This window comes from Anabrus simplex, chromosome 1, assembly GCF_040414725.1.
Source record: "Anabrus simplex isolate iqAnaSimp1 chromosome 1, ASM4041472v1, whole genome shotgun sequence".
Lineage (NCBI taxonomy): Eukaryota > Metazoa > Arthropoda > Insecta > Orthoptera > Tettigoniidae > Anabrus > Anabrus simplex.
The window spans coordinates 716,419,994-716,433,755 of record NC_090265.1 but is presented as its reverse complement, the minus strand read 5'-3'; the positions used below and the strand labels follow the sequence as shown (position 1 = coordinate 716,433,755).

The following is a 13,762-nucleotide window of genomic DNA, read 5'->3' as shown; positions in this document are numbered from 1 at the left end:
GTTTTTTTTGTTTGTTTTTTCCCCATCTGTTCTGTGCAAGTCCTTTTCTGCTAAATTCTCCTTCTCCTTCCTTAACTTTCTCCTCAACATCAAGATCAACTCCTTTACATCAAGAACGAAGTTTTCTCAAGTTTCACTCCTTCTGGAAGTGTGGATATCAGTCCCCCTAATGACGCCAAAAGTAACCACAAGATCAATCATGGCTGAAAAGAAACATGTGGCCTGTTTGTGTAGTGATGAAAGAAACATGAAAGATTGTTTCTTCAGCCCTCATCTATTTTGAAAACATATGAGTTAAATATCTATCAGAATACAGAAGTGCAAATCCAACTAGAGGCTTCAAATGACAATATTGAGAAATATGGTATGAAACTCACGTGTGGAGAAGAGCAAAACAGACAAGAGGAGAAAGAGAAGGAAACGGAATCTTAAGTATCACCAGACAAAACCTTGAGGTTGTTGAATGCTTCAAATATTTGGGAAGTGAAATAATGGAAGATGCAAGGCTGGATAAGGAGATCAGCAGAAGGGTACTAGTAGGAAATATATTCTACCAGAATGTAAGGAACCTGGTGAGGAACAGAGAGGTCCCTGTGAAATGTAAAGAGATAATGTACAAGATGTACTATACCACTATATTAAAGTATGTGTCAGAGACTTGGACTTTGACAGCAAAACATTAGAGTAAAATTCAGGCCAGTGAGATGAAGTTCCTGAGGAGTATGGTAAGGATAACAAGGAGAGAGAGAGAGAGAAAGAAATGTTGAAGTCAGAAAAGAGATACGGGTAGTAAAAGTGAGTGGTATGATGGAGAAAAATTGAATTGAGATGGTTTGGACATGTTATGAGGATGCAGGACAGAAGGATACCAAAACAAGTGTTGGAGGCTAAGATAGAAGGAAAGAGGGCAAGAGGGAGGCCCAGAGCAAGATGGATAGACTCTGTCAAGAAGAGTATAAGAAAAAGAAGACTGGAGTGGAATACAATTACTGAAAAGGATGGGTGGAAGGAGAGGCAACGGTGGAGAAGTGCCATCAACACCCCGACCTGGCAGGAGCCCGACAAAGGGAAATGAAAACGAAATGATCTTCACAGGCTTTCACAATGCTAATGGTAGTATATTGAGACCAAAAGTGTATTAAAAAGGGATCAAGGTTCCACTGCCTTTCTGATTAACAGATTGCACAGATGAATGAGAACATTAATCATGTGGCACAGTGTGTTCACCATAATAGTCATCAAACTATTGAAGACACCATAAATACTTCTCAAGAGTCTGAGACCATCTGTCGGTGCATACTGACAGAGGTCTTAACATGCACCACATGAGCACATGATTGCTTATAACTTAACCTCAAAAAACAATGGATACAGACATCAGATGAAATTGCAAAAAGCCCATAGTGATCCAAATGTCTCTGGACGTCCTGCATCCAACAGTACATCCACTATAATTGTTATCATCCATATCATATGAAACAATCATAACTATTCAGGATAAACTGATATAAACTCCTTAAGCCCATATCTCCAGGGAATTAAGTACTTTCCATCAAAAGTCCTCCCAGTTACAACCCAATATTTTTCATCTCAAAATTTTGAAACAAAGTGGGGAACATATAAGAGTAAATAGGATAGATAGCTGTGCAAGAAGTCCCCATACCAAATCTGTTCACTACATTTAAGTCTGTCCAGATCTTACTAAGTCTGTAATTCTGAGTAACTCGTATAGGATGGGCTCCACTGACTTCTACAGAGAGATCCAATCAACTATGAAATGGGCAGCACTCGTTGCTGTCTGCGGGTACTGTAGAGTGGCGCTGACACAACCAGTTTTTTTTCAAAAGATTTTACTTACTACAGTAAAATGCCATTATAACTCCGCCATTGTCCGGTCCCAAGTCCGGAATGAGAAAGGAGGAGGGTTTGCTGGTCTGGCACCCAGCTGTAAAACTGCCAACGCCGAGGGTTGGGCGGCGGGAAATAACCTGACTCACTAAGGGGGCCAACGGCTTCGGGCAAATGAGGCCCTTTGGGTGGGGTGATGGTCCCCACAGTGGAGGAAATGCCACTGGAATCCATTATGCAGCGTCTGTTCTCCAGATTAGGGGTGGCTGCACAAGGCGTCTGTACTCCAGAGGAGCGGCCTCATTATCACCTCACTGGATCACATCCAGAGTTGTAATTCGGGACCTAGTCCCACACAGGTGACACCATGACAGTCAACCATGGAAGGTCTTTTAAGGAATACTCCACCGGCTGAACCAAGAGTTCAGAGAAGGCAGCATTCGGATACGGTGGGCTGCCACCTGAAAGATACCGTGAAGTCGAAGGCACGGAAATACCCCAGTACCACATACACGAACGAGACAAAATCAAGAATCAAACCAAAGCAGATAACCTACTTCTCTACACACAATATAAACTCACTCATGCAAACCGGTAAACTAAAAGTGATCAACATAATGGACCAACACAAAACTCTTATCATGGGATTACAGGAAATTAGAAACACTGACCAGGATGCCTTGGAATCTCAATGGTACAGACTTTATAAAGGTATACCTCGGAAGAGAGTGATGAATGTCCCACAATATGGAACAGGATTTTTGGTCAGCCTTGAAATAATAAACTCAGTTCAAGAATTCAAATCATAGTCTCCATGACTCTCAACGCTCACTTTAAAGGCATCTAATAAAATCTATACTATAATAAATGCCCATGCTCCCACTAATGATAAAAACAACTCCTCAAAAGACCATGAGGAAACAGAAGAATTTTGGGACCTATTGGACCAGACCATAGATAACATCCCATGTAAAATTATTAATAGGCGACTTCAACACTCAACTAGGCAGAGAAAGAAAATACTGTGACATCATCGGAAAATGGCCAGCACACAAGAAAACAAATAAAAATGGAGAGAGACTAGATGACCTGTGTACAAACCATAATTTAATCTCAAACTCTACATGTTTTAAGAGGAAACCTCAAAAACTCAAAACATGGAAACATCCTGACTACACTAAAGGAGAATGGCAACTGAATCACATCTGCATGGACAAATACCACCACAAAGAGAACTATAACGTCAAAGTCCTCCGAGGAATAGACACAGGTTCAGATCACTGCATAGTTAACCCTTTCCACTCGAATTATTTGTACGTCCTGATTTCTCCCAACTCGCATTTATTTTTGTCAGCATTCTTCATATTTTAAAACCTGGTGTTAAGTACTGGTTGGAACAATAATACAGGAAGAAACTACAAAATTAATGAATGTATGGTATTTACATGACAAAATCATGTTTTTCACTTTCTTAACGGTATGTCTTTAGTGTGTGGAAGCGTTCAAAGCAAATGCTTGGATGGAGCCCTGCTTGCTTATCCAACCAGTCTGCACTAAATTAATCCTGCATTTTTGCCTTACTGTTCATCCCCATGTTGATAATTGTACCAATAAATCCCTTCAGCTCTTCTAATGTCACAGCTTTCCAAGAAAACCACCAGACAGATCTCTTCAGAAGTGGAGTATTTTTCTGTAATTTATATTTCGGCAAATTTGTTTGTCTCATGGACAATAGAGGTTATCAACTGATCAGTAAAAAAATAGCTACCAGTACACTAGTTCTATTTTAAGTCGATTGCCACAATTTATGAATGCACTGACTAATCTGTAAGGACATTTGGGTAATCCTGCATCACCCGTTCTCCGCGATCTCCAAGGTATGTTTGAAGTCAGCACTGTATCACTGGGACCGGGACAAGTCAAAATACTATCGCCGCCTCCATGATTTCTTGCGACGCTGATATCAATATCGCCATTTGAATCACTAATAGATATATCTCTTTCATTGCCAGATTCAAAATTTTCACCATTTTCATGGTCACTATAAAAACAATCAGCCGAAATAGACGGAAGAATCTCAGCTTCGGTCAGACTGTGCGCCGCCATGTTGCTTCACGCGACTGCTTTCCATTGTCAAGGAAACGGAGCAATTTTGCCAAGCAAAGAGAAACTAAAACACACCTATTTGGTTTCTTTCAGTTTCCGGAAGGGACCAGCACTTACGAAACGAAGTACAAAAGACCTGGCATTCCAGGTAACCTAGCAACCAGCGGCGAAACATTGTGTCGACTCAGGGTCGACACACGAGCTATAACGCTGAGTGACGGCTATCGACCTCAGGTCGACACACGAGCGGAAAGGGTTAAAATTAAAATTAAACTCACTTCCCAGGAGACAACAAAAGCAAGCCCTTAAAACTAGAAGAAAAATAGATCCTACCCAGCTAATCAACAACAAAAATTACCAGAAAGCAACTGAAAAACTAAAAATCACAGATAAACTTGAGGACTTGGTACACAACCTTAAACAAATTGCAGAAGACCTGGCTCCAATTAAACCACGTAAAAAACACCAATGGTGCAACAGTGAATGTGATGAAACAGTGGAGAAAAGACATCAGGCATGGCTGTTACATCAGTTCCAAAAAACAGAAATATTCTATCAAAATCTAGTAAAACAGAGAAAAGAAACTACCCAACTCTTAAAAAGAATAAAAAGACATCATAAGGACACACTGCAATTAATTGAAGAACAATTCAATAAAACTCAATCAAGGGACTACCACAAAACCTTCAGAAAGCAGCTTCAAAAATATGAACCCCCGACCCTACTGATGAAGGATGAAAATGGTAAGCTGGCTCATTACAATAACGAAAATGCAGAAATTCTGGCTAAATATTTCAACAAGTTTTTAAATTGTAAGGAACTTACAGAACTCCTTCATTTGGACACCAATACCCCAATAAAAACACCACCAGAGAACATTAATCCCCCCACAATAAAGGAAATCTACCAAGCTCTGAATAAATTAAAAAACTACAAAGCACCAGGAGATGATCAGACCTTTGCGGAAATCTGGAAATACGCAGGAACATTAGCAAAAGTTGCTCTCCATCAACAACTTGTCTCTATCTGGATTAAAGAAGAACTACCAGAACACTGAACAACAGCCCTCATTCATCCATTGCACAAAAAAGGAGACAAAACCCACCCTAATAACTACAGGGGAATCTCGCTCCTAGACATAACATACAAAATATTTTCAATAATCATCCTTAATAGGATAAGTTTACAACTTGAGAAAGAACTAGGAGAATATCAAGGAGGTTTCAGACCATGGGGGAGCTGTCCTGATCAGATCATGAGTCTTAAATTGATAATGGACTATAACAGGAGAAGATACAGAGATATGGTGATAACATTTGTAGATTTCAAGAAAGCATATGATTGCATCCATAGAGAATCTCTGTTTAAAATTTTAGTACACCTTGGACTACACCTCAAATTAATAAACATGATAAAATTGACTCTCACCAACACCAAATCAAAAGTGAAGTTTAGGGGTGAAGCACCATAGACATTTTAAATTAAAACTGGACTACGGCAGGGAGATGGACTCTCACCACTATTATTTAATTGTGCTCTAGAAATGGTAATGAGGGAATGGTTTAGGAAATGTCTCCCCAAAATAAAGATTGGCCAAAAAATCAAAACAAATTGCCAGGGTTTTGCTGACGATTTAGCATTACTAGCAGTGGACATAAAAGAAGCAAAAACCCAAATATCAGAACTTCAAAACGTTGCAAATAAAATTGGCCTCAAAATATCATTTGAAAAACAGAAATTATGCCCCAAAAACCAACACAACTAAAAGAAGTTACCATAAATGGTAATAAAATCAAAATAGTAACTCAATTTAAATACCTTGGAGAAGTAATAACACATAACCTAAATGAAAAAATCTCAATCCAAACAAGAACAAATAGATTAGCTAAAGCACAAAAATTAACATGGGATATCTACAAAAAGAAATGTCTATCAATAAATACAAAAATAAAACACAACACAGTTATAAAACCGGAAGCTACATATGCAACAGAAACACTTTTTTACCTGAATAAACAATCAAAGACTGACAGACTTCAGAAAAATGAAAGGAGGATAGGAAGAACCTGCATCAACAAAAAAATACCAGAAAGATGGACAGTGGCGGTTAATACCTAACAAAGTCGTGTACAAAGAGCTAGAACCCATTACAGATACTATGCGTAAGAGGAGACTGGGATTCTTTGGACATATCATGAGAATGCAGGATTCGAGACTTCTGAAACAACTAGTACAACACAATCTCGTCTCAAAAAATACCACAACAGGATGCAAACGGATCAGAGAAGTAAGAGAGGATCTGAAGGAAATAGGTCTTACAACAGAAGACACCACAAATAAGATAAAACTGAATACAAAACTCAAGAATACAAACCTCCGCTTTACCCTTACACAAAACAAACCAACAACACGCATGTTTTCAACTGAGGAAAGGGCACGAAGATCTGAGTGTCTGAAGAAGTACTGGGAGGACGGCAAAGCCCAAACAATCCCTGCAAAGAGATCTGAACGATGGACTGACTAAAGTGATCCTATGTGGTCATAAAATAAGAAGAAGAAGGAAAAATGCCATTATAACAAACGCCAGTTTAATGAAATGTTCAGAATAGCAAAATTATTTTTAGGCCCCTTCCCTTTTCTCTATTTAATGTGTGTTAACGTATTTCATTGTAACGAATTTCGAACTTTCAGTATAACGAATTAAAATGTAGCGTTTTTGCTTATATTTAACATCTTTTCCCTTCAAAATATAATGGAAATTCATCCTGTTTTAATTGCCGCGCATTTCACATATGTCTCTATAGTACAGCTAATACCAGGCGGCACACAGACGGAATTACCCGATTAAAAGTCAGGGGAAGGTAAGCAAATGCATCACAATTCTGACGAGCGAGTTGCCTACCCAACATCACGTGAAGATTATCTTATTCAGTTTTGTTGTACTAGTACTGAACATCATTATGTAGGATTAATTTCTTATACATAAAACGCAAATTAAAGCCAATTTTCTATTATTAAAAATATCTCAAATATTGGGGTGCGCAGATTGGATTACAGTATTCGCGTTTACAGAATATGGTTCAGGTAGCCATTTTCCATAGATGTACGCGATTGGTCGAGCTGGATATCGAAGTCAAAGTAACCAATACGTAAGAAGTAACGCTATTGGCTGGGTTAGGAACGCCACATTTAAAATCAACCAATGAATGTTGCGGTTTCACATCTCTACACTCATGGCGTGTTCATTGTTTATCTTTTGTTCATGAAGCAACGTGTGTATTAGTGCGTCAGTTAACTCTTGTGCCAATATAGATAAAAAGAAGCGAAAGCAGTTTCCTTTAAAAGAAAAATGTAAAATACATCGAGAAGTGGAGAAAGGAGGAAAGAAAAGAGAAATAGCGAAGAAGTATGACTTCAGCCCTTCTAAGTCATGAAATTCCTTACTAATGAAGACAAAATTAAAATCTGTCAGAAAGTGGGCGTCCGCATCTTGAAGCACACAGAGGTCGCAAATGTTGAACTCGCACCTTCGAGTTTTGACTCATCACTTAAGTTGGTCGAAGTTTTGTTTGATTCAAAATGGCGGACAAAGTCATTCCTGACAGTCAAAGAGAGTGATCAGAGAATAATGTTTAATAACCCCCTGCTCCAAAATAAAAGGCTGCTACTAACATTTGTTTTAGAAAGAGTGTGATCTGCAATAATACTCTGATATTTTTATTAGCCCCCCCGTGCACATGTTTTCGTATTTGTTGTTTGGTGTTCTTCACAACTTTCAGTGCACTTCTTATTTTATGAGCCCCAGCAGACAAAGTTTTCATATTTGTTCTCTCGTGTTTTCCACACCTTTTAATAATACTTTCCTCTCATCTTTAAATATGGTACATATAGTTTACATTGTACCCGTGGATACACGATGTAAAATGCTCTCATGTCGGAAGAAGTTTTATTTAGTGTTTCTATATCGTTGTTGGATAGTTTTTATTTGCATATTCAGCAGTACTTTTCTTGCTTAACACGTTCTTTTTTTGTTGTTTTACTGTATATCATAAATGTCATAAAAGAATACTAAAACGAAACTATTCATAATACATAAAATAAACACATCCATAAGTTCAATAGTAAATTTTAGGAATAGTCTAACCTATATGATGGCAAAGTTTATACGGATTTTTTTTAAAAGAAATATTTTAAGTTTACTTTGACAGCAGTACTCAACAACATAATTGAATTTTGCAACAGAACCAAGGATTTTGAATTAGAGGAAAGTAACACAAAGTAACATATAAGTAACAAATAAGTAACATAAAAAAACATGTATTCCAACATACAAATTTCTAAAAAAAAATAGATATTATAAGTGACAGGAATCAGTGTGATAAGGAGGAAATTTTACAGGGTAAAATTTGACATGCTGAAAACTTCTTACAAGTACCTGTACTTTATATCATTACTTCATGTATATATATGTCCTAATTTTCCTCTCATTTAATAAATACAATATTAAGATTTTTTATGTGTAAATTCATGTTGATATAACATATTTTGATCAACAGGTTTAGCAAGGGGCGAGTTCGTAAGAATGATTTATTTCAGTATAACAAATTAAGTTCTGAGGTCCCCAAAATTTTGTTATAAACTGTTATCTTCATGAAACATGGTGCTGAAACTGGCCACCTTCACTGTCCAAACACTTTTGGCACCTCTTTAAAAAAAAAAAAACCCTGTCCATTCTCCAAATGACCGATATGCTCTCTCTCTTTTTTTTTCTCTTCTGTGGAAACCCTACACTGTCTGTTAGTTTCTTAGTGCTGAATACCACCTGTAACCTGAAATTTATTATAAAGATTATGGATTGTTGTATAGCTCGGAACTTTTACACCCAGGAATCTTTCCACAAGTCATCTTTGAACTTCAAGAGCTATGCAAGCTAACACATTAGAATCATCATAAAGAAATACACATTGTGCAGTAGAAAACATATACCGAGCCATGTGTTATTTCATGAGTAAATAAAAATAATATACCAAATGCAATAACTGAACTGAACTTTCGGATCCACACCGGAAGCAGCTGGTGTAACTGTGTCCCCATCACCAGGTAGACACACGTGCGTTCAGTGGAGAAACACCACAAGTTGGTTCACAGTTCAATGGATCGCTCTAAATTTCCTTTTTTGAATAGTACATCTATGTCAATAATCACTCGTTTATTGGCTTCTGACTCACCTGTCCCATTTGGCCCATGCCCATGAGGCTTGGATCTCCCATCATGCCACCTCCCATCATGTTCATGTTCATACCCATCATGGGATAACCCATGGGCCCCATCATCCCTCCCCACATGTTGTTAGGTGGCCCCGCCGGTCCCAGTGCCTGGGGCTGGGGTGCCATCTGTGTGGGCGACTGCAGACTGTTGTTCACAACGACAGGAGCCGGCTGCGGAGGAGCCTGTTGCTGTAAGGAGTTTCCCTCGGATCCTTCTCGCTCCTCCCTGCGCTCACGGTCTCTCTCACGCTCTCTTTCTCTTTCCCTGTCTCGTTCACGATCTCTGTCCCTTCGATTACGACGCTCTCTACGGCTGCTCTCGTTACTGTTGTTGCTATTGTTGTTGTTGCTATTACTGCTATTGTTGTTACTGTTGCTACTTCCAGTTTCTTCTGATGCACGACCAGGAGTTCGTTCCTCACCTGAAAACAACAAGAATATCGCCTTAAATTACCTTTTTGCTATTTGCTTTACATCGCACCGACACAGATAGGTCTCATGACGACAATGGGATAGGAAAGGCCTAGGAATTGGAAGGAAGCGGTCGTGGCCTTAATTAAGGTACAGCCCCGGTATTTGTCTGGTGTGAAAATGGGAAACCATGGAAGACCATCTTCAGGGCTGCCGAGAGTGGGGCTCGAACCCACCATCTCCCGATTACTGGATACCGGCTGTACTTAAGCGACTGCAGCTATCAAGCTCGGTCCTAAAATTACCAAACTATAATCAGATACAGTATTCATCCTGAGCAGACTATGATCTCAGTTCAACTGCTTTGGTCATTGTCAATCATCTGCACTGGAATTTGATATTGCAACTTTACGCTTATAAGACAAGCCCCTAATCAAAACATGCTATGCAGCATTGATTTAACCAGTAACTTTTTTATTTGATTTTATCTCTTCAATGCAAATGATGGCTGCTTTACATTCAATTCAGAAAGAAACTATAAAATACAGGACATTTTTATTCAGAAAAACTGGTTTACTATGAAGATGCCAGTTGCACCTGCATGGAAAATTTCAGCAAACGATAAAAGCTTGATGCGGTGGAACCACCCAAAAGTTTGCTTTACAGCTCACCATGGTTAGAGCCCTGCACAGATGCGAATATCTGAGAAGTTAGTATCTTTAGTATCTTGGCGGATGCAAACTGTATGGCAGTGCAGATAATTTTGCTGATAATTTCTAAAGAATGAAATTTATTAATTTTCGCTCAGGTATACTTTTATTTGTGCTTGTGGTTAGGCAATCCTTGAGAGAATGGTGACATATAAAGAGCCTTGCGACCATAAAGCCGTAAATCTGACATAAGCCTAATTGGCTCCTGCCCTCAATTAGTGGAAGGAAGGAACAAAGATCCATACATTGCTAGTTGTCGCAAGAGAAAATCCCCTATAAACCTGTCACTGCAGGGTTCTGTTGTCAGGTATCAGGCCTATTGTATTATGTTAACAGATCCATCAGTTTCAGTACCTTAAGTGTAACATACTGTAGTTAAATATTTACAATATACATGGATGAAGGAAGTGTGGATGCGGATAATATTTTGTATATCCGCGCAGGGTTCTTACCATGAAATAGCATATGGCTTTTAGTGCCGGGAATGTCCAAGGACAAGTTCAGCTCGCCAGATGCAGGTCTTATGATTTGACTCCCATAGGCGACCTGCGTGTCATGACGAGGATGAAATGATGATGACGACACATACACCCTGCCCCCGTGCCAGCGAAATTAACCAATTATGGTTAAAATTCCCGACCCTGCCGGAAATCGAATCCGGGACCCCTGTGACCAAAGGCCAGCACACTAACCATTTAGCCATGGAGCCGGACACTTACCATAGTCACGAAAGCCTGCAGGAGACATCAAGTACCTCAGAAGCATAATCTACAAAGACAATACCCTCAAGCAGGCAAGACTCAGCAGGATACAGAAATAATCAAACTTTTACAATCAAATCAGAAATCTACACTGGGGCTGCAAAATAAGACAGCAAAAACAACCTTGTACCACAACTACTTCCTACCAATTCTCACATATGGTTAAGAGGCATGTACTTTACTAACCGATGACTACAGCAAAATTCAGGCAATAGAAATGAGATTCATTAGAACTATGAATCAAACTTCTCTACATGTCAATTTCTTTTTTTACAAGTTGTTTTAAGTCGCACCGACACAGATAGGTCTTATGGCGACAAAGACAAAATCAGGATTGAAGTAAACAGGAGGGCAGCTGAAAATGAGGCCCCTATTACCAGTATAATAAAGAAGCATAGACTTCAGTTGTATTGGCATATGAGAATGAAGAACAAGAGACATGCCAGAAAATACTTTGACCTTACTGTCCAAGGAAAAAGACCAAGGGAAAGCACAATGAAATGCTGGATAGAGACAATGAAATCAGATGTGGAGGGGAGAGGTCTCAAATGGGAGGATATCCCTAAACAGAAGTATGCTGACAAGAAGAGATGTCAAGCACTTGTACACCACACCCAGGAAAATGGAGTTGGATGATGAAGATGCTTATAAAAACAGATCACCTAAAAATCATATGCAAGTTTACCTCAGTATGAGTCTCATGTAAACAAATGCACCAGCTCCCATTAAAAAAAAAAAAAAAGAGCAACAGGTTTCATTGTTTCAGATACACCCTTCCCTGAAAATTAATCATTTGTAGAGATGTGCACTACCGGCTAATAACTATTGGATTTCACAAATTTGACCATTTTCGGTCCCTAGACGTCTTAAGTTCTAAATGCGTAATTGATTATATCTGGTTGAATGGAATAGCGAGTGCTATGTTGGTGTTCGGCTGAAATTTTGACAGTGTGGATCAAACCTACCATCATGTCCTTAAATTTGTTGATAGCGGTCTTCTTATGGTATATTGTTGGAGTGAAGGAAGTCTACTCGCTCACCGGCCAACATAGTTGCAGCGACCTGAGGCTACTAGTGGATAAGCCCCAGCTGGACATTTTATAAGTGTTTTAAAGTGTTCTATTACATAAACATTGTCACGAAATGTTTAGAGAGAGAGAGAGAGAGAGAGAGAGTGTGTGTGTGTACTAAAATAAGGTTATATATTGACGATTTTGTATATATAGCTGAATAATGTTGGATCTTAAGATTTGGGTAATCTTGCTTTATGAGGTAGAAATCGCTGATGAAGGGACTGGGGGCTCCCAAAACATGTACGAGTGAAATAATTGTACAAAATTAGGAACTTGATAATATATTGACAGGGCAGACCAAACCGTCCCCCATAGTATATTTATGTAATAACTATCGAACTAGCTGATCGTTTCAACAATTGTCATATTCTACTACAAAACAAGTCGACTGAATTCAATCGGACTCCTGTCAATTCCAATGGCACAGCAGAAGTGAATTATTGTTTGCAATGTTCAGGGATAGAGCCTCATTATTGTCCCTCCACGGTTCCTTATTTAACCAGGAGCAAGAAAAAACACCATTTGTATTCATATTGGTTCATATCAGGGACATATCTGGTTATCAGTCTTATGTACATCTGATCATCTGTGCCCAAGGACTTCGCCAGGAGTGAGTGTAGAAAACCCATGGAAAAACTATACCAAGGATAGCGATTGTCGTCAGTAGTAGGATACGATGCTCTGATCTCCAGGCAGTCCAACTTCCTATTCCTAATTGAGTGGACTTAACTATCTGGTTATAAAGGTCTGTATGAATCTGTAAGTCACGTGATGTAACGTTCTCTGTCTGGACTAGCAATTTCTAATTATTGGTCAATTACATTTTTGTATCTAATTCGGAAATGTACAGCTGTAAACTTTTCTTTTACAGAGTTTATGAGTAGAAACATTTGAATGTTTAGACATGAAACCACTGACTGTGATACACAAAAAATTACTGAAAATATTTTACTATTCACTCGATAGTTTGAAGGTCCCATCACCCAATTAGTCGATAATGGAGATCAGTTGTCGATGCACATCTCTAATAACTCTGCCACCAGAGTTACACAATATCTGGATCTGGCAACAAGATTTTGTCCCTTGGTCAACTCTTGTTCTTTTCTGACCCCGACGGTATTAGAGCACTCGAGGCCTAGGGAGACTTTCGTTTTCACGCCCTCCGTGGCTCTAGTCTTTTTTGGCCGATATCTTCATTTTTGAAGTGTTGGATCCCTTCCATTTTTTTCTCTCTCTGATTAGTGTTATATAGTGGATGTTTGCCTAGTTGTACTTCCTCTTAAAACAATAATCACCACAACAACCTTTGTTATGGGGCAATTCGACTGGATCACTAACCAGGCAACCATGGCACGTGCTTACCTTCCCTTACCTTCTTCTGACACCTACGTATTTGCTCTACGGTGCCTACAAATATACTACCATACCGCTGTTTGACCTAAAACCTTTAATTCACCGTAGGTATTACATAAAGGAAAAATGGTTAAGTGATGACTTTTAGGGCACCCCATTCATTTGAAGACATTCCATTTCCTCAAAAAGTAATTGTCGAATTTTGAAAATAAATGTCCCTGAATTTGCAACAC

The 13,762-nt window shown here is 38.9% G+C and overlaps 1 protein-coding gene across 2 annotated transcripts in view; it reads right to left on the bottom strand.

Annotated features, from left to right (window-relative positions):
• Positions 1–13,762, bottom strand: part of LOC136857400 (ecto-NOX disulfide-thiol exchanger 2) — a 152,677-nt gene that overhangs the window by 112,187 nt on the left and 26,728 nt on the right. For both annotated transcript variants that reach the window (XM_067136038.2, XM_067136039.2), the window contains exon 3: positions 9,183–9,643. In XM_067136038.2, the coding sequence (XP_066992139.1) occupies positions 9,183–9,643 (461 nt within the window). The remainder of the gene's footprint in view (positions 1–9,182; positions 9,644–13,762) is intronic.